This window comes from Filicampus tigris, chromosome 9 (genome assembly GCF_054856515.1).
Source record: "Filicampus tigris isolate MCC_2025a chromosome 9, RoL_Ftig_1.0, whole genome shotgun sequence".
Classification (NCBI taxonomy): Eukaryota; Metazoa; Chordata; class Actinopteri; order Syngnathiformes; family Syngnathidae; genus Filicampus; species Filicampus tigris.
In genome coordinates, this window is record NC_141225.1 from 3,584,530 (window position 1) to 3,611,161 (window position 26,632).

General features: G+C 40.9%; 1 protein-coding gene across 4 annotated transcripts in view; it reads left to right on the plus strand.

Annotated features, from left to right (window-relative positions):
* Positions 1-26,002, plus strand: part of fhit (fragile histidine triad diadenosine triphosphatase) — a 177,771-nt gene extending 151,769 nt beyond the window's left edge. For all 4 annotated transcript variants that reach the window (XM_086041914.1, XM_086041913.1, XM_086041911.1 and 1 more), the window contains 2 exons: positions 25,670-25,780; positions 25,852-26,002. In XM_086041914.1, the coding sequence (XP_085898040.1) occupies positions 25,670-25,777 (108 nt within the window). In that variant the 3' untranslated portion in view covers positions 25,778-25,780; positions 25,852-26,002. The remainder of the gene's footprint in view (positions 1-25,669; positions 25,781-25,851) is intronic.
* Positions 26,003-26,632: the final 630 nt, after the last annotated feature.

Sequence of the window (26,632 nt, forward strand, 5' to 3'; positions counted from 1 at the left end):
GATGCATCTGTGTGCAGATGGATGGCCAACCTACAGTACCAATGAACCTGCACTTAAGCTGTACTGGCCTGAACGTGCTCTTCTCACTGTTCAGGATGGTCTACTAATAAAAGGACAAACACTTGTTATCCCTTCGAGAAATGAGAAATGAACGTTATGAGAAATGATGTTCTTGTCAAACTGCATGAACGTCATCGGGGAGTGGTCAAGTGTAGAGAGAGGGCAAAGCAGTTTGTGTGGTGGCCAGGGCTTAGCCAGCATCTGAATGAGATGGTTCGTAACTGCTGGGCATGCTGCCAGGAGAGACAGAACCACAGGGAGCCGCTGATTCCAACGTCATACCCAGGCCGACCATGGCAACCAGTGTGGAGCAGGTGTGTTCATCTAGGGAAAAAGACCTACCTGCTAGATTTCATGACCCATCGCCAATGCTGATAAACGTATACATTTATACAATTGCACTTGCATATGTATGCCGACAGCATTCATATGTACATTCAGTGCATATGCACACCCCCTATCACCTTTATAAATAATTACACCCTCGTACTCATACATATCATTTTTGTTACACTCATAGTAATGCATCCCAAAAGTTTTGACACATTTGATTTATATAATTTTCTTATACTTTGGTTTAAATCTCTTTTTGAACACAGCCGGTGATTTACAGCTTTTCAGTTCGGTTCCATAATCGTTCACAAATTAACACCTCTAAAAGAAACACACCTTTGCTTAATGTTTGTTCTTGTTTTGTTTTTTTTGTAGTCACAGCTTTAGCAACTCCCTCTAATTTCAAACAGCTTCTGGGTATTGTGGCAAAGTTGGTTATTATGTACATTATTTGTGCTGTTTTGAACTCAACTAGGTCATAAGAATTACAGCGTTTGTTATTTTTGTATAATTTGTTTGTTAGGAGTTTTCCGAATTTCCCAATGGCCACCTTGCCCCTGTTGATGACTTAAGTGAACTCATTCACTGCCAGACATTGTCAGACCCTCGTTTACCCTAACGTTTGAAAAAAATTGAAAAAAATATATGTATAAATAGGTGGCACGGTGGTTGACTGGTTAGCACGTCTGCCTCACAGTTCAGAGGTCGTGGGTTCGATCCCGGCTCCGGCCTCCCTGTGTGGAGTTTGCATGTTCTCCCCGTGCCTGCGTGGGTTTCCTCCGGGTTCTCCGGTTTCCTCCCACATTCCAAAAACATGCATGGTAAGTTGATTGGACTGTCTAAATTGCCCCTAGGTGTGATTGTGAGTGCGGATGTTTGTCTCTTTGTGCCCTGCGATTGGCTGGCAACCAATTCAGGGTGTCCCCCGCCTACTGCCCAAAGACAGCTGGGATGGGCTCCAGCACGCCCGCAACCCTTGTGAGGATAAGCGGTATGGATAATGAATGAATGAATGAATGAATATGTATAAATACGTTCCTGGGATTGAATGGCTAGACTGTGAAAAGACAAGTAAATTCATTAATGGCAGTCAATGTTAATGGGCAATATGAAGAGTATGAAGAGATTATGGTAAATTGAAATGCATCATACGTAATATTGGGGTCTTCATTAGAATAAACCTCAGAGCAGTTTTCTACTGTAGGTCCTACTTAAAGGCAACAATGGAACATTGTGTTCTTGGCAAGGTTATTATAGTTAACGAAAACTAACAAATAGGGCTGGGTGATAATTCAATATCAGTATGTATTACGATTAACACGTGCTGGATACCAATAGAAAATGCCTTCGATAAATTGTTCGAAATATCCCAAAGCAGACCCGACCGCGGTATTGTACGTGTTGTAGTCCCGTACAGCCACTTCCCAACAAAGAAGAAGCCCTTAAACCATTAATGTCAAAGTCAAGGCCCGCGGGCCACATCCAGCCCGCGATAAGGTTTTCTACGGCCCCTGGGATGATATTGCTTTATTATTAGATCTGGCCCACAGCAAGCCGGTGTGGGTAGCAGATGTGATCGGGTCCTTTGCGCCTGCCGGTGACATCACGCTTTAAAATATATTGTATCGTCTTCCAAGAATTCAGATGTAGTTTAATTATCACATTTTTATTAGTCCAACCGGCTACTGTGGGCCGCAGCCGATGCCAATACAGTACGACAACCGTTAGTCAAAAAAGTGCAACGCTTCTCCTCCTCCGCTCCTCTCCCATCCAGCGAGCCGCGCGATGCATTCATTAACCTCGGAAACAACACAACTTGGCAAGACACAAATTTGACCACAACACAGATAACCCAATTCGTTACACTATTTCTGTAATATATTTCTGTGCATCTATGTTTGCCACCCCCTGGCTGTTGTTATAACGAACATTACCGCTACTTTTGCGAGGATCGTCCTTTGGTCGTCTACGTGCCGACTGAAGACTTCACGTCACTTTTCATGGCTTTCAGAATCGGATTGTGGTGAAAAGTTATTCGGAGTAAAACACTTTTTATTAAGAAATACTTCATGTTAGAAATCTCACGTTGTTTTATTATTAGTATTTGTTGGCATTTGATAAATCCATTGAGTTACAATGTAGTGCTGAGATGTCCCACACTGTGAGCAGGCATTGAACGCTCCTCGAGCGCTAAGTGTTAATAGCGAGACGTGGTTTCTTTTATTTTTCCTCCTTCTACACAGATAGCTAGTAGTTTGTTCGTGCCAGCAAACTCAGTAGTTGCAGATTGCCCATGATTCACCACGTTTGTTGTTGTGTGTAAATGTTAAAAGGTGAGTTTAATCATTTAGGTTCGTGTCAGGGAAGTGCTGTACATAATAGCCTAGATATGTTCTCGTGAGTGATGTCACGTTGATGAACACTAGTTAGTTATTTCGGCTAGTATGCTAACTATTCTAGTGATGAAACGTGTGAATGTGTATTGTATGTATTGTTTGGCTGTTTAACTGCGTAATACAATGAATTGTAATGTTTAGGCATATTCTTAACTAATGGATGTGCATTGGATGATGTTGCTAGGTTATTCTTTGTCTGTGTTGTTGCAGACCACAATAAATAGACATGTCAAGTGGAATACGGGCCTGTGTTTGCTGACAGGAGCACCCACATTCATACCTTGCCACTCTAAAATAGAGTCACCTGGAGACATCATACCAATCATATGATCCTCTCCGTTTTACTCCACATTATGTACAGTTCATACAATCTTGCAGCCCGAGTCAACCACAAAATTGTTTCCAGTTTGGCAGGAGAAACGCAAATGTACCGCTGAGCTTGTTTCACAAGACCTTCTTCTCGGGTCATAAGCGGAAGTGATGTACGAGCTGCCTTGCAAAATGAGCAGTTATGTACTTTATTTTATTTTCTTAGTAACTCCGAACATAAAAACACAACAGCCAGGGGGGTGACAAACATAGAGGCAAAGAAATATATTACAGCAATATAAAGCATGACATCATCAGCAGGCGCGAAGGACTCGAGCCATCTGGACATTTAAAAAAAATTAATTGGACTCAGTCCGGCCCTCGGCTTGTCGCAAATGTTTTTATTTGGCCCTCTGTCCATTTGACTTTGACACCCCTGCGTTAAACAATGAAGAAGAAGCATACCATTCAATGAAAAAGAAGCAGCTAACCTAAAATGATATTATGCAAACTAACTTAAAGTGACGGAGTTGTCACTGATAGTGTAGTGTTCCATGCGCCCGAGTTGTGTACGGGCAGCGTGGGATCGATTCCCTCTCAGTGATAGTGTCTGTGTGTGTGCCCTACTAATAGGGTTGCGTCAGGAAGGGCATCCGGCGTAAAATGCTTTGCCAAATCAATGATGCGAATCGTGCGTGCACTTGATTCGCTGTGGCGACCCCTGAGGGGTAAAACCGAAAGGATAACAACAACTTAACGTCATGGAGTTGACTGTCTTTGACATGCTAGTGCCAGTGTTAGCCACGTCTGAATCAGGCAAGTAAAATCTGAATGGACTATGGCAATAATGAGTCTGCTAAAAAGATAAAGTAGTCCAAAGACGTTTGGTCAACTGTAATGCCTTCAATGCAAGAGAGTATTAGTTCACTACACTTACATTGTATGAACATGAAAATGAAGGCTACCGAAAGTGTATCAACAATAGTGCATTGGGGTTCAAAATAAAATGTCTATCAGACGCTGATGATCAATGTACCGAAATGGCCTGTGGCTCGGTACTGGTCCGGGGCCCAGCGGTTGGAGACTCATGATGCATATGCAACATACTGTACTGTAATACTGCTTACTTCAATGCAATGTCTCTCTATGGTCTGAACCGTTATATCCATCTCTTCCTCACTATCTTTAGCTGTCTCGCAGAAAGTATTCATGAGTTCCCCAGCACAGTCTCACTGTCAGTATGCAGTCCTCTTTTTCCAGTCGAAAACACCCGCACAAAAAGTAACAACAAATGGCTTGTTCCTGCAGCAAATATTCCTCAACTAACTCTATTCGACACCAAAATACAGAGACACAACCATTGTTGTATGGCAGCACCCTAACTGCCTGAATACACCCCTTTGGCACGTGTCCATCAACTCACCAAAAGCTAGCCTGTCCCCACATCCTGTATCCCACTGGCTGTTTAAGTCTTACTATGGCCATCTTGCAACATGGGTAGTCACTGCTAGAACAACAATACCAAAAAAACCAACAAAAAAAACAAGTGGACATGTGCAGGTTGTGGAATTCTTGATTGACCCAATTGACACCCTGACCCCATCACCGGTTATCATAGTTATCTTGTATTGAATTCTGGTTTACCAATACCCCGCACATCTTATCATAGTGGAACTTGCAACTGACAATGCGCTTCAAGCACTACGGATACATAATGCAAATATAATTCACTCACTACTCATGGAGTAATACACATGTGGTTCCTAATAACTTTAATTAAACATCTGAGTTTGAACAAATGTGATATGTGATATACAGCCCTGAGGAACAAGACTCTCCAAACCAGTGAACCACAACATTTCAATAAGAAAATAATGAACATGCCTTTCAGGCTGTTTTAAATTTCAGTGTGACATTTTGAATTTGGAACAAGAGTCTGTACCAAATGAATATCAATGACTTGCAAGTTTGATATGAATATTCTAATAACCATGGTTTATAAAAAAAAAAAATAATAATAATTTAGCTATACTCGCTCAATGTGCCTGAGGGGGGATATTAAATGTGCCATTCCACAGAAGTCCCAGTAGCAAATGGGTTTGTTTTTAATTTGCATGTGATCATAAAGGTTATTGAGAGAACAATGGCTCTTTACAATTTATATTTTTTTATGTCGTGCCTGCTAAATGAGTATATTTTTCTTCAGTGTGCATAATTGTGTCATGTTTCGAGCACTCATACCTTTCCAAATGTTCTAAAGCCCTCATTTACCAAGTTGATTTGCTTTTGAATACTACAAAATGAGACAGTGGATATTTTTACCCTCCACTGTGAACAAAAGGAATTGGGGATTTGAGATGTTCATAACCCCCCACACCTAAATTTGCTACAGTTTCATCGTCAATCCTAGAGCTGCATGATATGCATGAAAAAATATATGAAAAATATGTTAGCTGTGATATGGGTGTTGCTGTTGAATATTGCAATATCAATAGTAGTGCAAAATTTAACGTGTACCAAAAGAAATGACATTTTTATAATCTAATGCAGTGTTTCTCAACCCTTATTGAGCCAAGGCATACCTTTCACATTGGAAAAAAAAATCATGGCGCACCACTTAGCAAAATGAGTCACAAAAAGTATATAGAAAGGTTAACTATGTAACTTAGTCATTTAGTGGAAGAGCATTTCATTGGTCTGCCTGACTATACATGACAATACATTGACTATACATGGTTGGTATAGATAAATTAACCCCCAAAAGTAATTTGAAAGTTTTAGAAATTATTTTTTAAACCATTTTTTTAACAAATAATAATTGTTTAATACTAGGACTACGAGAATTTGAAACTACTAGACCTACCATAGCCGTCACATAGTGTCTGTTGCTATCTGCCAATGACATCATCGCCTACAATGATTATTACTCCCTGTTTATTAAAATTCTGTTGAGAATGTTTTAATATAAATTATGTCATAGAAAAGCATGAGAAAGTGTTGTTGGACCTCCTATTGTCCCGTGCGGCTCTCGCGCGGCATGTCGGTCACCTGTTATAAAACATATTAGTTTGGTGCCGAAGGGAAGGAAACGCGTGTCGCTAAAGGCTTTACTGCACTTCACTTTGAAATAAAGGAAGTAAGTCGGAAGTATGGCACACAAAACAACTCCTTCCGGAGCGCAATCTGGAACTCTTTTTTCCATGGAGCAATTATGTCAAGCACCACATAAGCTCATTGTTATTGATTTTGACTGTCTGGCATGTACTGCCCACAATGTCATGATTATCACGCCTAACAACCTATTTTACTACATGCGACACGGCTCCTCTTTGCAAGGGTAGGGCAGGGGTACTTTTTTCTCAGACTCTTGTGTCAGTCAAGTAATTCATCTCAGACTCGTCAATATTTTGAAACCGATGTAATGCCTCCTCTACCCTATTTTTAGATCTTATTGACCAGCAGCGTTTTTCAATGCATTCGCTGGTTGCTATGGAAACCCTGCGCCGTAGTCCCATGCAATGTGTGTAGGATAAATAGATCCGACAGTTGTGCAATAGTTGACGGAGTAATGACTCGTAACTATTTTTATATTGTTTAATACCATAAAATGGCACCATGGGAATGAAATATATATACAGAATTAGGAAAAGTCAGGAGGCCAGAAGCATTGTCAACCTACAAAGTATATATGCAGAGTAATAAGACATCAAAGTTGGGAAAGTTCTAGGGTTGTTTTTCTTGTTTTTTTTTTTGTTATTTCTTATTTTTCGTATATTAAATATTACAGTATATTGTGTGACAGCCGTGGATCAGAGGTAAGAGCGGATCGTCCAGTAAACAGAGTAAACACTGTTGGATTCCCGCTCTGCCCGAGTCACGTGTCGTTGTGCCTCCAGTGCCCTTCATACTGGTGTACAGCTTGGTGTGAATGTTTTGTGGTGGTCGGAGAGAGCGTAGGTGCACACTGGCAGCCACGTTTCCGTCAGTCTGCCCCAAGGCAGCCGTGGCTACAGAACGTAGTTTACCACCACCAGAGTGCGAATGTGTGAATGCATGAATAATGTATCCATTGTGAGCGTTTTGGGTATCCCGTTGTCCAGAAAAGTGCCATATAAATCTGATACATTATTAAATCCAATCCAGTAGTTAACTCCTATTTGCTCATTGTCATCTGTTTCTGCTTTTTCTTCTTCTTCTTCTTGGTTCATTGGCGGATTTGAGCAAAGCGTTTCCATATAGTCGATGGAAGTAGCCGTGCTTTTTCCGTCCCATGAAAAAAACCACACAAGACAGTCTTGAATATATCTTGAATAATTTCACCAAGATTTGACAGAAAACCACAACTACAAATGTGTATATACAAATAAATACACGTGCATATAATATTAGACTCAAACAAGGATTCTAGATTTGTGTGGTAATAGCAAACCCCGCCCGGTCAGGTGCATGTGAAGTCACATAACTCGCATTCCTCTTATCTTTGGATTCATGGCGGCTGCACAACATGACACACTACACTTGGACAGAAGATGAGATGGACATTTTCCTAAACCTCATTAGCGAGGAGTAATATAACCTCTGTTTTAGACAGAAAACAACAAAGGAATGCATACTGTCATAAGGAGAAAGGAAAATGAAAGCAAAAGGGTTCGACAAAACATGGCAAAACCTTTGCAGCAAATAGAAAACTTTGAAGCAAAGCTACCTAGCAGAAAGACACCTGTTGAGCAAGAGTGGAGCTGGGGGGGAAGGTTAAAATAAAGTTTACATTTTAAATGCTAGGGAAAACATTTTGGGTCATCGACCCATTGTACAAGCATGTCTTCTGTTATAAACAGCATGGGTAAGTCCCTCTTATTTTATTTTTTTATTCACGATCTCTCACGAAATGGTTCGTGACGAGAATTATGCCTCAGAAGCCAAATACTCTTCGACGGAAGCACCAACAAGTAGAAATGACTTGAAGTAAATGGTACTTCATTGAAATTGTATAAATATTGCTTTTATTTTGCAAAAAAACTGTAATGGAACCCTGGATACTGACTCTTTGATTTGAACAAATGCTCAAGCTTAATTAAATGTCCCTTTTTGACACTTGAACTGAAATGTTTGTTTCCTTTGCTCCTCTCCTCCTTCTCCTCTTGAAGACATCACAGCAACACAATGCAACAGAAACAAATGCAAACAAAAAGTAATGTCTAGCTTGATTCGCTACAACAATTTAGAAAGCGTGCTTCAAAGCATGCTGGGAATTGCAGTTTCACCATCACTACAATATTTACAAATATACATCCCAAAAACATTTTTCAAAACTAATTTCTGACAAAAGGCATTCCTTACTGCACTTCTAGTCGAAGGTATGTATGTATTTTCATCTCGCTCAGGTGCATCATTGACCTCAACACAGAGGGACATTCCGCTTCGTAGGAATATTGTGTAGCACAATACAGGCAAGTGAAATGTGGCAGAAGCCTTGGGGTTCCACTGTCAAGTAGTTGACGCACGCAAAGCGCCTCATAAGAAGAGATAATAAATAGCTGTTTCTTCTTATTTTCTTATGGGGCAGATATGGTCTGATCGCTCAAAAGATATTTAAAATGTGTTTTTTGTATTTATCATGCTTTTTATCTCATCTGACCCCATGCTGGCTATTCTACCAGGGTTTTTAGTTTAGCTTTTTTTTTTATTAATTTTTTTTTTTTAAGTACCTACAGTAAATAGCCATCAGTGTGATATGAAGTGTAATTTATAAGTCATTACCCAAATGTGGTAATCTTAAAAGGTTGCGTCTGGATGAGACTGATCAAATCCAAGTTGCTCTGAGCAAATGGAATACAAATAAGACTGATTACAGAGCAGGGGCATTTTACTAAAATTTCCCGGTCCGTTTATCACCTTCCGCCTGCACCCAGAGTACCCTTCCGCCGTCCCTTTATCCGCCCAAATAGTCCAAATTCGGACCAAAGAATAATTGCCTATAGGCCAGACCACCTATGATTTTAAACGGGCTTCCATTAGCATTCCGGCACACGAACTTTGACCAACTACCACTAGCCCAACTGCCCACCACCCCTCAAGACTGAGCCGCGGCCAATGGGAAACGAAATCTTTGCCACGGCCATTGAAGCCTCACCGTGAAAATAGAAGGAAAAAATGGCCCTCTGACTATGCTTATTCCATTTATTTATTTTTATTTTTTTTTTGGTCCCCGTCTTTTGTTTATCGCCTACAAACTGGGCGTCCGTTATAGGCGAATAGATGGACTGGTCCGTCACATAGGCGGAATGCCCAGCTCTGACTGATTACGTGATTCAGGGTATCAAAAAAGGGATCTCAACATCCGAATCATTTTGATCCAGATTAGATTACACCTTTTGGACATTTGGGCTGTTTAATGTTTAATTGCTTTGAACCATCATCCTTTCCTTTCCATTGACATAGTTGCCCTTTTCAATCTTATTTGGTACATTTGTCTTATTTTTAAAGTAGCAAGGGAAAAGACTGTACCTGGACAAAAAGGCTCTTGAATGTGTCAATTGTCCAAATACGTTTGAGCTCTGCAAATTCTGGATTTCTGCTTAAAATGCCATTTACTTCATTTCATTTTTCAAAGACAAACGTGACACCATTTACCCTGAGCCGGCCTCCAATCCTACTCTCCCCCTCCTTCTCCACACCGTTCTTAAAATGTCCGCCACAGTGTTTCTAAATCTCCTCCACTGACCTTCAAGCTCTCAGAGAAGCAGTGGAAGTTGCCACCTGCACCCAACCAAACCATTTTATTTAACAAGGGCCTGTCTTCATCCCTTGACAGTTGACACCAATCTCACCACACAATGAAGAATCCCACAAACTTGCTGCAGTCACATCAATCTTAAAAAAAAAAAAAATGGAGCTCAACATTGACATCCCAACAAACTTCCACATGTGGTGGTGACAATAACCTAGAATGAAGATTATGCATCAGACAAGATTTTACTTCTGTTAATAAACAACTGCTAAAATGTGTGTTAAGAAACACATAAATGACGTTCATGTGATCCACAAATATCTCAAGTTAATGACTTGAAAACTACAAAGTCAAGCAACCTTAACTCTCTCTCTTATGTAATGCCACTATATTTCTCATTTCCCCACAGTCTAGTTCCTCACGAGGGTCTTCACATTTCCATCCCTCAATTTGTAGCATTGTGAACTTAAAAAGCATCCATGTATGTCACTGTCCAGTGGGGACTGTCACAGTTGCGCAGGAGCATGGATGAGGACATGATACAAGCCCGCAGTTAGGCTGGTTTTAATTTCTTCAGGGAATCCGGAGGAGCCTTGCTCAATCAGGGGGTATATTTTAAACACGTCTTTCCCCCCATTTTATAACATGTCTATGCGGTGCAAATGACTTTGGTCATGTCCAAAAGGGAGCTGGGAGAAAGGCTTTGGGAAATTTTTCCATCTCTGGTCCCAACTGGGAGTGGGAATAGAATAGTAAACAGTGGGACATTGAGAGGATGGCCTGGGATGGTTAGAGAGGACAATAACAAACTCCCAAGATGATCAGTGCCCTCTCCATATTCTGAAATAGCAATACTCCCGTGGTGTAATTAGAAAAAAAAATCAATGGAAAGAGTCTATGGTGCGCAATAAGCACTCACACATAGCAATATAGTGGATAGAAGAAAAAGGCATACAACAAAGGCGAAGTGACAGTCAAATTGTATGACTCCCATTTTGGAACGTTTGGACCTGAATCCAGCAGTCATATTAAATTATCACTGAAACAGCCTTTTATCAGATGAAAAACATATCCAGACCGAAGAGGTAGATGGTGATCGAGGCGGGAACTAAGTATTCAAACATGGTTGAATGTATGGCAGATGACTGGAGAGGGTGATGCCCTATGTTTTCCGCAGAGAACTTTGAGATGGTGAAGTCTATTGCTTGCATTTTGTTCCAGATTGACTGTGTGTTTTTCCCCAGCTTTTGTTGTTTTGAAACATGACCCCAAGATATGCTGCTTCTCTAACAGATGAGGATTTTGTGATTGTTAGAGTGTTAGGTTGATGCTGTTGTTTGGTTGTAGGTGCAGATTCTTGGTGAATAAGATGCACTGTGTATTAACCGGTTTAATTTGAATCTCGGCATATTTGACCAGTTTTCTAGCTCTGCATTTGTGGTAACGTTTTTTGGCTGTTAGTTTTGAAGATTTGGAAGTGGACCCCACCCTCTTTCCCATACCCCACCCCTGAGCGATATTTGAAACGAAACTAAAACGGGCCCCTTTTAGGACTCAGAAGCCAAAAAGCCTCAGCAAATGGGAAAGGGAAACCTTGCCACAGCTATTGAAGCCTCACTGCAAAAATAGACGATAGACGATAACATAAACAAAAAAAAAATGCACGTCCGACTATGCTTAGTCCGTCTATTTTTTCAAGGTTCCCGACTATCGCTTATCGCCAATAAAATGGGCGTCCGTCACATAGACGACATGCCCAGCTCTGGAATTTTCTGCTTTAGGTTTTCTGTTGGAGCAGGACAAGTTGTATTTCGTAGTGCTTGGTAATCTATTGAATTCTGTTTTGGTGTGTGAGGGTCTCGAGTTGACCTACCTGATGAATTCTCTTCACAGCTTCCGTCTCTGTCTTATGAGTTGGAGGAGGTGAGGGTGTAATGTTTGTGGGTTTCCGCTCGTCCTTGAGTGAGTAGATGTCTGGGAAGTATTTCTTTTTGGTCTAAAGTTTAGTGGATGGTCATCAGAGTGATGTCTTTTATTTTTTCTTCTATATTAAATCTATAGGTTTCCCATTCTGCTGTGCTGCCTGTTTGTGGGGACGTGTAAGCGGGTTCCTTTGTATTGATGATTTACAGGTTTGTTTCGTTTAGAATTTGCTCCAATGCTATCCCACTTTGTGTTTTGTTTTGGTTTTTGGGGGGGTGACAATCAATTTGTTTTCCATTAAGGACTACCATTATGAGAGAATTTGAAAGTAGCTTGGAAGAGGACAGCTGAAGGTTTTATTCCAGGGGGATAGTAGATGCTTGTGACAGTGATGGGGTGATGTGTGTGTATTTTCATTTGGATGGTGACATATTCATTTCCTTTTAGTTCCTGGCGAGAGACCAAAATCAACTTCACCAGACTGAGTGTTTTTATTTTTTTCTTATCACGATTGCTGCTCCTCCTCCATGTCCTGTAGCCTGGGATTTTAATTTGGTTTTTTTTTTGATAGTAGTGTTTCATTTACGACAGCCGCATAAGTGTTCTTTTCGTTGAGCAGTTAGTTCCTCTGCTTCTTCTTATTCCTCTAAGATTAATATGTAGAAAGGTTGTAGTACTCATATATCAAAATGGCTTGCAAAAAAGAAGTATAGATTTTTGTCCTTGTTGAGGATGATGGTGTGGGATTTCCAACATTGAAGTGTGTGTGTGTGTTTCCTAATGCTTTTGAATGCTTTTTGAGGTCATCACATAGATGAATGAAGTGGGTGCCATCATTGGGGTGCAGGCTGGGGGGATTAACAGTGATGGGTTTTGCAACTGAGGGGCTGGTGGAAAGTGTTCTCTTTTTTTGTGAACGGAGTCATACGACAAAGATAGACTGGGCAGATCTGCGATGTGGCAGCGTGTTCTCCTGCAAAGTTAGCATACTTGGCTTCTTGCTTCTTCATGTTGCATTTTTTGTGGTGGTGGGGGTGGTGGTTTTCTGCGCATCTCAGTTATACAACTGGGTTGGCACAGTTGAGCTGTTGACATTTGTAGCACTGTTTGGTGGAAGGTGAGGGCTGAGCCTTCTCTACTCTGTACTAAAAAAGCTCTACGTACTTCATGGAGAAGGCCAGCAGCTTGATGAGGATGGATGAGCTGGAGCTTAATGAATGAGCCGGGCTGCTGAGCGGCTTTGCTTACAATTTTGTGTGTTGTGGAAGAGTTGAGACATTGGTTTTCCAATTCTTCCTTGACTTGTGCCTCTGTGATGCTTGTGTGGATGCCTTTGGTGACCGCAGGTTTTGTAGGGATTTAGGATGACGGCAGAGTCATACTTGTTTGCTAATCTACAGTTTAATTAAAGGTGAAGTCAACCCCCAAATTTTCTTTACAAGAATATGTTCTATGCTGGCCCACTAGTCAAAACATGGCATTCTGATTAATATTGCGTTTGTGGAATACACCATTTTTTTGTCCATCACAGTTGCTCAAGGCTCAGATAACAACCAGTCATGGCTGATGTTTGACACTTATTAATATATGACCTCAGAAGCTACTCACAAAAATTCAGATTTAAGGATATGGGAAGTTTGTGGCGGTGGTTGACTGGTTAGCACGTCCGCCTCACGGTTCAGAGGTCGTGGGTTCGGCCTCCCCGTGTGGAGTTTGCATGTTCTTCCCGTGCCTGCGTGGGTTTTCTCCGGGAACTCCGGTTTCCTCCCACATTCCGAAAACATGGTAAGTTGATTGGACTCTCTAAATTGCCCCTAGGTGTGATTGTGAGTGCGGATGTTTGTCTCTGTGTGCCCTGCGATTGGCTGGCAAACGATTCAGGGTGTCCCCCGCCTACTGCCCGAAGACAGCTAGGATAGGCCCCAGCACGCCCGCGACCCTTGTGAGGATAAGCGGTATAGACAATGGATGGATGGATGGAAGTTTGTGGCAGTAGCTGACCTGTAAGGACTTGGCCTTTGAAACAGTTTAAGTCACTCTGTGGACAGAGAGAAATGCTGGCCTGCTTCCTGACTGCTCTCTAAATTAAAGGTGTTCCGGTCATGCTTTGTTGCTGCTGATTCCGATACCCATCGTCCCTAGTTCGTCCCGGGTTTACATGGAGCCATGTATTCCGACTAGCATGGATCAGAATGATCAAACGAAATGAAATTGCTCCGTATTAAAACCTCAATCGGAATAAAAAGGCCGAATTGGAATGGAATTTTATTTGGATTCACAGCAGTGGTATACTCCTTTTGCCAATGCGAAGGAGCATCATGTACAGTAAACAGCTCAAGAGCTGGGCATTCCGTCTAACCGTTAGACCAGTCCATCTGTCCGCCTATGATGGATGGCCATTTTATAGGTGATAAATGATAGACGGAAAATGCCCCAAAAAATGCAGCATTGGCGGAAGTGCCTATTTTGGTCCATCTATGTATCGCCTCGGGGAAGAGGGGCAGTGGCAGTGGAGGGGCACAGCTAAAGAGTCCTAAAAGGGGACATATTTAGTCCAGCCATGTGAGGCTTCCATTACACATTGGCCGCAGTGAGTTTTTATATCAGCTACTGGGTCCTAAAAGAGGACGTATTTATACAATACAATATAATGCTATTTTATTTATATAGCGCATTTCATAGCAGATAGAGCTGTAACAAAGTAATTTACAAAACAATAAACAATAAATAAGAAACAATAAAAAGGCCATAACACACAAGTGTTAATAAATTAACATAAAAAACTATATATCCTTGACGCCGGAAAAGAGCAGAAAATTTCAGGTCAGATCAAAAGCCAGAGATTAGAAATGTGTCTTCAACCGATGTTTTAAAAGTGGACAGAGAGGGGCTTGCCTAACATCCAATGGGAGGTCATTCCAGAGAGAAGGACCAGCGGTCGAAAAGGCTCGATCCCCTCTGAGGCTCCTCTTGGTACCTCGAGCAGCGCCTGGTCCGCAGACCTGAGACTGTGGGAAGGAGCGTAGGAGTTTAGGAGCTCAGAGAGGTACGAATCTTAAATTGAACCCTAAAATGCACTGGGAGCCAGTGATGGGAGGCCAGAAATGGTGTTGTGTGCTCCATCTTCCGAGCTCCAGTTAGTAGGCGGGCAGCAGCATTTTGGACCAACTGGAGACGTTTGAGGGAGGACTGGCTGACTCCAAAATAAAGTTCATTCCAGTAATCCAGCCGATGTTACAAAGGAATGGATGACTGTTTCCAAGTGCTGATGGGAAAGGAGGGGCTTTACCTTAGCCAGCTGTCTAAGGTGAAAGAAGCTCGACTTTACAACAGCGCTGATTTGCTGGTCCAATTTAAGATCACTGTCCATTTTAAAACCCAAGTTTGAGACTGTTGACTTTAGATAACAATTTTAAAAGTAAACGGTGTATATTTGCCGCATCGTTCAGCAGCTTTGAGGGCACTTTCTTTGATGTTGCCAGTGCCGTCCCTGCGCTGCTCTACCGCCCCCCCCCCCCCCAAATACAACAAGGAGTTTCTGAATGACTTTTCAAATCTTCTTGCCGAAATCATGCTGCCATATGATCGCATCCTGTTCATGGGGGACTTTAATATTCACGTGCTGTCCTGAAAAACCTTCCTGACTGCTCTCTAAATTAAAGGTGTTCCGGTCATGCTTTGTTGCTGCTGATTCCGATACCCATCGTCCCTAGTTCGTCCCGGGTTTACATGGAGCCATGTATTCCGACTAGCATGGATCAGAATGATCAAACGAAATGAAATTGCTCCGTATTAAAACCTCAATCGGAATAAAAAGGCCGAATTGGAATGGAATTTTATTTGGATTCACAGCAGTGGTATACTCCTTTTGCCAATGCGAAGGAGCATCATGTACAGTAAACAGCTCAAGAGCTGGGCATTCCGTCTAACCGTTAGACCAGTCCATCTGTCCGCCTATGATGGATGGCCATTTTATAGGTGATAAATGATAGACGGAAAATGCCCCAAAAAATGCAGCATTGGCGGAAGTGCCTATTTTGGTCCATCTATGTATCGCCTCGGGGAAGAGGGGCAGTGGCAGTGGAGGGGCACAGCTAAAGAGTCCTAAAAGGGGACATATTTAGTCCAGCCATGTGAGGCTTCCATTACACATTGGCCGCAGTGAGTTTTTATATCAGCTACTGGGTCCTAAAAGAGGACGTATTTATACAATACAATATAATGCTATTTTATTTATATAGCGCATTTCATAGCAGATAGAGCTGTAACAAAGTAATTTACAAAACAATAAACAATAAATAAGAAACAATAAAAAGGCCATAACACACAAGTGTTAATAAATTAACATAAAAAACTATATATCCTTGACGCCGGAAAAGAGCAGAAAATTTCAGGTCAGATCAAAAGCCAGAGATTAGAAATGTGTCTTCAACCGATGTTTTAAAAGTGGACAGAGAGGGGCTTGCCTAACATCCAATGGGAGGTCATTCCAGAGAGAAGGACCAGCGGTCGAAAAGGCTCGATCCCCTCTGAGGCTCCTCTTGGTACCTCGAGCAGCGCCTGGTCCGCAGACCTGAGACTGTGGGAAGGAGCGTAGGAGTTTAGGAGCTCAGAGAGGTACGAATCTTAAATTGAACCCTAAAATGCACTGGGAGCCAGTGATGGGAGGCCAGAAATGGTGTTGTGTGCTCCATCTTCCGAGCTCCAGTTAGTAGGCGGGCAGCAGCATTTTGGACCAACTGGAGACGTTTGAGGGAGGACTGGCTGACTCCAAAATAAAGTTCATTCCAGTAATCCAGCCGATGTTACAAAGGAATGGATGACTGTTTCCAAGTGCTGATGGGAAAGGAGGGGCTTTACCTTAGCCAGCTGTCTAAGGTGAAAGAAGCTCGACTTTACAACAGCGCTGATTTGCTGGTCCAATTTAAGATCACTGTCCATTTTAAAACCCAAGTTTGAGACTGTTGACTTTAGATAACAATTTTAAAAGTAAACGGTGTATATTTGCCGCATCGTTCAGCAGCTTTGAGGGCACTTTCTTTGATGTTGCCAGTGCCGTCCCTGCGCTGCTCTACCGCCCCCCCCCCAAATACAACAAGGAGTTTCTGAATGACTTTTCAAATCTTCTTGCCGAAATCATGCTGCCATATGATCGCATCCTGTTCATGGGGGACTTTAATATTCACGTGCTGTCCTGAAAAACCACTGGCAAAGGACTTCTTGAGACTCATTGACCAAATTTGAAAGTTATGTGCTTTCTGATCATATGACTGTGCTCTTTGATGTAATGTTTTCCAGTGCTGTCAGAGCCACAGCTAGTGAGTTCAGACGCTGGGTTTTTAACCCCCTCACTGCTAGTCAGTTCTCTGATGCCTTTGATCAGCTTTGTATTCCCTCTTCAAACACAGAGGAACTCAGCTTTTGGTTCCATTCATCTTGCCTTAATATTTTGGACTCTGCGGCTCCATTAAAAAATATGCGGCAAAAACTTCGACCGGCGCCGTGGTTTAATGAGAGCACTCGCGCAGCTAAACAGGAATGCCGCAGAGCTGAACGCAGGTGGAAAAAAGACAGGCTGCAGGTCTATTATCAAATCTTAAAGAACTGCTGGCGAAAGGTGAAGGAGTCCAAGAGAGACCACTTGTCACATCTGATTCAGCCAAATCAACAAAATCCACGTCCTCTATTTAAAACGATCGAACTGAAGCCCAGTCAACCGATTTGCATGGACCCGTCCCCTGAAATGTGCGATAGATTCTTGCAGCTTTTTGTTGACAAGGTTGCTTCAGCTAGGGCTCTTGTTTCGAACGCCACATTTGACCCCTGTGTCCAAGTTCCTTGTTTAGCAGTGTTTAATTCCTTTGAGACGGTTTCTTTTGATATTTTTGGAGGAAGTGGTTTGCCATATGAAACCATCGGGCTCCCCGTATTACTCTGTTCCTCCACACTTCTTTAAGGAGATTGTCCCGACAATTGGTAAATCGGTTTTGGCCATTATCAACAGCAGCCTGTCTTCTGGTGTGGTCCCCCAACATTTTAAACATGCTGTAGTGCAACCCCCGCTGAAAAAAAACTGGCCTTGAGTGGTGTACACACAGGTGTTAAACTACTTGTGTCGCGTGGAGCATGTAAACAACGGATCGGAAAATATCACATTTCATGTAAACGGGTGACCAGAGATCTTCATTCGGAAGGATTGCAATCAGATTGACAAAAAAGTGTTCATGTAAACCCAGCTGAGATCGGCCAATACTGATTCCGATACCAATCACATGGAATAGCTGCGCATCTTTAATTTTACAGCAGCTCACGAACAAAATAATTGATTAATCGTTTTGTTTTTTGATTCATTAATTTGTTCGAGTCACTGATAGTGTAGTGGTACACACGCCCGAGTTGTGTGCGGGCAGCGTGGGATCGATTCCCGCTCGGTGGCGGTGTCTGTGTGTGCCCTGCGACTGGCTGGCGACCAGTTCGGGGTGTAGTCTGCCTTCCCGCGTTGACGGCTGGGATAGGCTCCAGGACCTCCCCGCGACCCTGCATAGGTTAAGTGGTTTGGAAGATGACACATGATTTGTTTGATTTTTTTTTTTACACGCAGTAAATCCAAATTTCCATCCCTTTACCGTACAAAAGCAGGACATTATTTCAAATTGACAGTGTAGAAAATGCACAAACATATATTATGATTCAGTTACTGGTTCAGTGGGTCACGTGCAGTATTAAGGAGAGGGGGCGGAGACACTACACTGCACACAGGCTGGTCTCTAATTGGCCGCAGCCTATAAAGTATGAGCTTCAGATGATCAATTTTTGTGATCAGCAATGAAAGGCATTGATGGACATACGCCAATCACCAACTTTTCCACAGAGATCGGCCAATCACTATCAGCGGCCGACCGATGGAAGCTCCCCTAGTCTGAATGCCTCTGAGCAAGGCACTGACCCCAGCACCTGTAAGTGAAGAGGTGCAGCCCGCTTTTGCATGGCGCTTTCTGACATCTCTCCTTGTATGCCTGTTTCTGCTTGTGTGTTATCTGGTTCATTGTGTGGTGTGCAACATGAATATAGAGCAGAGTGTGAGTTGATTTTTGGTTTTTGGGGGGATTGTATTGAGTATTAAATCAGAAATGAAAATGAGTCATTAGCTTGCGGCTACATTGGAACCACTTGGATGATGAATAAACTACAGCGGGTGCTTGGTTGATTTAAGTTCCCTTCCTATGGCAGCAACAGAACATGAATTTGTCGGAATGAGTCGGGGTTATCATTGAGCAACTCTAACACCGTAATAATTACAATAAATACTTTTAGGCCATAAATATGAAACAATCAACGATGTCTGCTCACTATTCGGAACCTTTAAATCTTATATTCCAGGAAAATAATAAACCAAGGACTCCCTGTAATTTGCTTTTATATTCATATATATGAATATTATATTCATTATAAGAGCATAATGTATTTTGGGCTCAATTGTAGCTGTTTACATTGCTGTTTTCAGCACCTTAAAAGATGTTATACTGTTACCCAAATCATTATTCAAAATCAAAATGTTATCAGCTCTTGTGTGTTTACTAAATTTTACAGCACCTTGTGGTAATCCTCTGATTAATATAGAAGTAGACATTGATCATTCAATTGCTCGTAGTCTAGTTGGAAGCACGGGATTGGGCCTGGGTGGGGTGGGGTTTGTTGACCCAATGTCGTCTCATTCGGGATTCCTGCAAATGCGGATTTTCTGCTAAAACCCTCTCCCATGTTTGTTACAAATATATTGATTGTTGGCCCGTTGAGGCTTTTTATCTGCTTCGGTTGTAGATGGTGCAGAGGTCAAGCCTACCCCTGGGTCAGCGTGTGGGGTCACTGCTTAATGAAAGTGTATCCTGTTTGACGTATGATTGTGGTCCGTGCGGTGTCCAACACCTGGGCAGCACAGGAGAAAATGGGGTTGCCAGAGGTTAATCAACTGCAATTTCTTTCTCTTTCTCCTGCCTGATATTGCTTTCCCAACTGTGAATGATTGGCGCTGAGAGGGCTCCATTGCTTCATACAGTGTGTTATACAATCCAGCGATTCCAATCCCAATCTACTTTTTTTGTACTACGGGTACTTTGTATTGTACTGTCGGAATTTCCCCAATTTGTCGGGATTTTTTTTTTATCATCACTGTGGACTAAAAGGTCAACATTTTCAGCACAATAAGTCTAAAAGTTGATTTTAAAATGTTTTAGGGACTTACAGTATTTGCTATAAAAAATATCAAGAAGTGAAATTGCAAGCATAATTTCAACATACCTGTATGTACAAACACCAATTCCAGTGAAGTTGGGACACTGAATAAAACAGAAATCCTTTTCAACATAGTTGAAAACACCACAAAGACAAAAAATGTAGCATTTTTTTGGTTGCTTTTATGTTTTACTTTTTTTTCGAATATTCTCTCATTTTGAATGGTGACAGCAACGCATTCCAAAAAATGCTGGGACACAAAAGACTTGAAAAGTTGAGAAATGCTAAAAAAAACATCTCTTTGGAATCTTCTACAGATGAACAGGTTAATTGGAAACAGGTGAGTGTCATGATTGGGTATAAAAGGAGCATCCCAGAAAGACTCATTTGATCATGAGCAAGAATGGGCTGAAGTTAATTACTATAGTCCAGTAGTTTAAGAAGAATGTTTTTCAACATACAATTGCAAGGAATTTCATCTTTTCATAATATCCATAATATCATCAAATGTGTCAGAGATTCTGGAGAAGTCTCTGCGTGTAAGCAGCAAGGCCAAAGAGCAGCAGTGAATGACCATGACCTTCGATCCCGAAACTGCAAACTCTTTTAAAAAACGGCATCATTGTGAAAAGGACATTGCCACATGACCCCAGGAACACTTCAGAAAACCACTGCCACAATTCGTCACGACATCAACAAATGCAAGTTAGAACCAATGTTACCTTGAAGCTGCGCGCGTGAGCAATTGTTATATATAATATATATATATATATATATATATATATATCTGTACCGCTTCTCCTCACAAGGGTCGCGGGGCGTGCTGGAAAATATATATATATATATATATATATATATATATATATATATATCGTTTTTGTTCAGGGGCCATTACGCAATTTTTGTAGATGGAATGCATCTTGAGATAATAAATAATCTTTATTGAAGATTATTAGAGCTCTGTTTTAATGTCGTGTTTGTACTCTACAAATATATTTATATATATATATATATATATATATATATATATATATATATATATATATATATATATATATGGCGGCACGGTGGTCGACTGGTTAGCACGTCCGCCTCACAGTTCAGAGGTCGTGGGTTCGATCCCTGCTCCGGCCTCCCTGTGTGGAGTTTGCATGTTCTCCCCGTGCCTGCGTGGGTTTTCTCCGGGCACTCCGGTTTCCTCCCACATTCCAAAAACATGCATGGTAAGTTGATTGGATACTCTAAATTGCCCCTAGGTGTGATTGTGAGTGCGGATGTTTGTCTCTGTGTGCCCTGCGATTGGCTGGCAACCAGTTCAGGGTGTCCCCCGCCTACTGCCCAAAGACAGCTGGGATAGGCTCCAGCACGCCCCGCGACCCTTGTGAGGAGAAGCGGTACAGATAATGGATGGATGGATATATATATATATATATATATATATATATACAGTATACTGTTTCAGAGCGCTCTACAATTCATCAAAATTCAATTACGATTATTACACTCCACAATTACAAAATTACAAAAAAATCATACTTGAATGTATTCATTTGCACCTTTTTTAAATTTTATAATTAGTAACTTTTTAACAAAATGTTCTTTGGTCGAAAAGGAACTTAGTTATATGTATTTGTCTTTATAAAATGTCTTGTTTTGCACCATTTAAATTATTACCAAAATAATTGTAATTGATATTTTTTTTCATAATCAAGCAGCCCTACTATTTCATTGTTGAGTATGCATGAAATCAAAGTAATGCATATCAAAGTAAAGGTGTGTGTTCCATTATTTCCATTCAGCATTATATTGTATGTTGCATGTGAATACTGTGGCCCTGTCAAGTCTTGTGCTCTTTGTTGTTGTTATGGGGCGGATTGTAAGGTGGTTTCTATTCACATCATATTAATGTGACACAAAATGTTCATTCTAAATTCATGCGCTGTGACTTTTTTTCTACGTATTACGTGGGAGGTGTACAATTCCTCGAGTGATTAAAATTCAATCCTTGAGATTGGTTTGGATTCCTGAAAGGTGGGAATGGTTTAACAAATAAAGTGCGAAAAAAGGGCTGCTGAGGGAATTACCTGCTGTTGTAAGCAGGAGGAGGATGATAATAGAGGAAAGAATAAATTAGTCCAAATGCTTTTGAAATTGAGTTTTCGCCCCCTGAAAAACAAACCCCCGCCTAGGTTAATACTTTGCCAGCAGCCAGAACCCCCAACTGTAAAAGTATTTACATAATGATGATTCATATGATGGGTGTAGATGTCCCTTTCTCAAAGTACATAAATAGTCCCTCCAATAATGTCAGTGTGTGTATATATAGCATGTATACGCACGGTACTTACAGTCAGCTATTACACCTCCAGTAACCCGTGGGTAGGGCTGCTCGATTAAGCGATTTTGAACCGTGACTGAATTTTCTGGATAAAACAATGTTAAAAAATGTTCAAATCGGCACATTCGATTTTGTAGTGTAGTGTGTGCCCCGCGTGTACAATACAACCCGTAAGCAAGTAACTCAACGTCTGAAAGGCGTCCCTTTTTTTTCTCCTTTACAACGGACCTCTGGTCCAGCTGGACTATGCATCCGTACTCAAGCCTGACAGTGCGTTGTATTATTGACTGACAGTTTTGCACTAATCATTGATTTATGTTTAAGTAAGACCAGGGAGAAAGGTGAAAGGCTAGTCACTAGCTGGATGGCAAAATGACTTGCTGACAGACTGTTTGGTTTACATACTTGACTGTCTACCTTCTCTCATGTTGATGATTTCGTTTCAGATGGTAGATGCACTTTATTCTTTCATTATTGGTTTAATATAAGAACAGATCTGAAATCTATTGTGTAAGTAAAATGCTGTTAATCCCAATGGATTGTTCTGTGTGTATTAAATTAAATTGACTGGCATTTTGAGTGAATTCAAAGAAAGAAAAATGAAGTTTAAATAAAAGACATTCAAAATACTTCATTTTTCATTATTTTTTATTTTACAAAGAAATCGGAATCAGAATCGTAAAAAATCGGGTTTGAGAGAAAATAATCAGGATTTTCTTATTAGGCAAAATCGAACAGCCCAACCCGTGGGTATTTACATTTTTTTGTATTTACAGTACGTAATCACACTGTAATAAAATGTTGACCAGTCGACGGTGTACCTTCACCTGTCGTATGTGCCACTCATTTTTTGTTGTCTCTATTTAATAAATCCACTACAAGTTATTCAATCAGAATACTGTGCTCATGACCTAACGCATGTTTGGACCGGATGCAGCAAATAAAAGCGAGTGCGTGTACGTCAGTGTTGCTCAGCAACCCAACTTGTGCGCCAAAACATGCGATCGAGTCACGCTTTTCACAACAGGCATAGATTAAATAAAAAATGATTCTAAAACAAAATCACGGTAACATTACGATACTTGTAGTTGTTATGTTCATTGTTTCAAGTTTGTAAATTGTGTTAGCGCACCGCCTAGCGGCCAATGTTATTTGCGTGCATACGAGTAAAAATAGTCGTAGAAGAAGAGTCAGAAACAGGAAGTGTCCTGATTTGATGGAAACTCCACTATCTTTCTCTTGTGGTTAATTCTTGTTCAAGCATCGTCTGTAACTGTTAGACAATTGTGTGTAATGAGCATGCAACATTTATATACGAGCTGAATTGTAGACGATTGTGGGTTGTTGACTGAACATACTAATCGCTAATGCTAATCGCGATCGCTAATCGTTAGCATAGTCTCATTTTGCTCATGTCTATGAAAATACATGCGTATGTAGTGCGTAGATTGATTGTTTTTTCTGTTTCTTGTGCAGTTTCAAAATATAAACAGGCAACATCGCTGCACAACTGGAGTCTGTGGAGTTTGTCTGTGAATGTTAAGATGTTTGGATAAGCTAGCAAGGTCTTAACAGCAGTTGTTTGTAATTGCCGCTTTAAGACTCCTCGCAGGTAAACAAAAAGTCAGCTGGCACTAAATTATTTTCCACCAATTAATATGATATAATTTTGACTTTAGCTGTTGACACAAAAGGTACACATAATCCCGGTCGGTTAATGGACCTTGTAAATTGTTGTTGTGCAAACCGAAAGTTAGTTGCCATGACTACAATAGTTTTCCACTTCCGTGCTTCCGGCGGAAGTTGCTTCTTCTTTGTCCTCTTTTAAAGAAGTAACAGTCGTGGCAGCTAACTTTCAGTTGCACAACAACAATTTACAAGTTGCATTAATCCACTGGGATTGTTACCTCTTGGGTCCAATGCCACATTGGATTCTGTTAAAAAGAGAATTCTCATGGTTGGGCGGGTGTTTCGTTCGAAATAGATGCATCAATCCCCTGAAAAATCAACCTCTACTTTGCTGGTTTTGTGAGTAATTTTTGTAATGTATTGAGTAATGTAACCCCTGCGATAAACGAGGGACCACTGTACACTATTAATGTAGGTGGTGGTAAAAAAAACCAAAAAACACTGATGTCATTAAAGCGATTAGGCTGATAATGCAAAGTTATAATGAACATCAATTTTCTTTACGGATTCATGAAATAAATCTGATTAAAATGTTGGTGTGGGTCCCATGCACGCTTACAGCCATGGGAAAAATTATGAGACTATGTGAAAAAGGACGCTATATCACCACGTTTTCTCCCACTAAAAGTGTATCAGTGACCGACACACAAGAAAACAAGAAATGCCTTAAAGCATAGTTTTTGGCAGTTTCTATTAATATAAGAATGTATTTAGTGATTTTGGTCATTATCAAGAAAACCTTCGGAAAATATCTTGATTAGGCCTTAAATGTAACTCTTATGAGCTGTTTTTGTTGTCGTTAATATATTAGTCCAACCAATGTACCTTTAGTTGTACTAGGCATTTAAAATGAACAGGAAACTGTAGAATCAAGGGTGGTTTCATAATTTTTTACATGGCTGCATCATGGCACTGACATTCCCTTCCAAAAGTATTGGAACACAATTTTCGACAACAATTCATATTTCAGCTCTGGCTCTGACACACAACTTAGTGTAGAAGATAGCATTACATGTACAAGGTGCGCAAAATTTGTGGAATTCTGTATATTAATGAAAAAAATAAAGTGAAAATGACTTATTATCCATCCATCCCTTGTCCTCACGAGGGTTGCTGAAGCCTATCCCAGCTGACTTCAGGCAGTAAGCGGGGTACACCCTGAACTAGTTGCTAGCCAATCACAGGGCACAAAGAAACAAACAAACAATCAATCACACCTAGGGACAATTCCGAGTGTTCAATCAACCTTTCATGCATGTTTTTGGAATGTGGGAGGCCCCAAAGAAGAAGTAGCCCCAAAGAAACACATGAGTAGCCTGTGGGCCTGTTCTAAAAAATACCTTACAAGTGAGGGTTTATCAATCCCCCCCGCACAATGATGGGTTTCAATCAGTTTGGCTGCATCTTTCTGTAATTGTGAAGACAAACAATTTCTGGTGACTTTTGAGTTTTTAAGAATTTGGCTCATCACAAAGATGATTCTTAATACAGTCTGAAATGTTATCAATCAATAGTTTCTATAACCGCTACACTGTAGTTTCCATCTATTGTTCGAGCTTGTGCCTTGAACAAGGAACATTTTTCAGGCCATGTGATATTTACTTTGATGAAAGTAAAACAAGTGACATTTAAATGTTGCACTGTCATTTACATTTGCAGCTCCAAAAACATGATGGCCAAGATGAGGATGTGCCCTCAAAGTGGAGATCGGAGGAGGAGATGGCAGCAGAAGCCTCCATCCTGAGAAATAAATTTGAAAACTCTTAGCGGGTAAATATGTAAACATTTTCCTCATGTTTGATTTGACTCTGTCACTAACTGTAAAAATGCATTCTCTATAGGACTGCATGCAATGCCATGGTCAGCAGGGATTGGAAAAATACTTCAAATGAAGCTGAACATTGCATGCAATATGTGGTGGAGTTTTGTTTTTGGTACAAGGTTTGTGTGTATTTTTTTTTTTTAATCAATAAAATAAAATGATGGAATGAACAGATTGAAATGTAGCAGTTATTTAATAGGGTCACCTGTTACCCACCACATGTGCATACATCTACAAATTTTGAAAGCAAGGAGTGTTATCTACACTAAACCCATTCCCGAGGAGCAGCGGACAGCAACTGTCTTAATTAAAGCCCATGTACCAAATCCAATCCAGTCAAAACAACTGACTGGAAATTAAAATTCCACCTGGGGAAAAAATACATGCATGGGGAGAACATAATGACTCCTGGCAAACTGAGCACTTTGCCACCATGCCTCCACATTCAATTGTAGATCATAATTATTGTATCCCACATTTTTTTTATAGTGCAATACACTGGTCACAGTTTTATGTAGACCACATTTAAATTTTGAGAGCTCATTCTTCAATTTTGATAAATGTGTCATTATTTTTGTCATCCACCCCATCTATTTAAAACCCACAGTGCTTTCATTCAGTACAAGTGTTAAAGTGAAATGTGAGAAATGGGGAGCAGTAAGGGCCAGCAAGGCGTTCTCGGCTGGCCTAAACACTATCAGAAGAACTGACCTACATATCCAACCCCAATTCTAGTTTCTCATGAAATTGTATTAATGTATCCCCAACAGTCTGTTCTCGTTCACTGTTTCCCTTGGCTG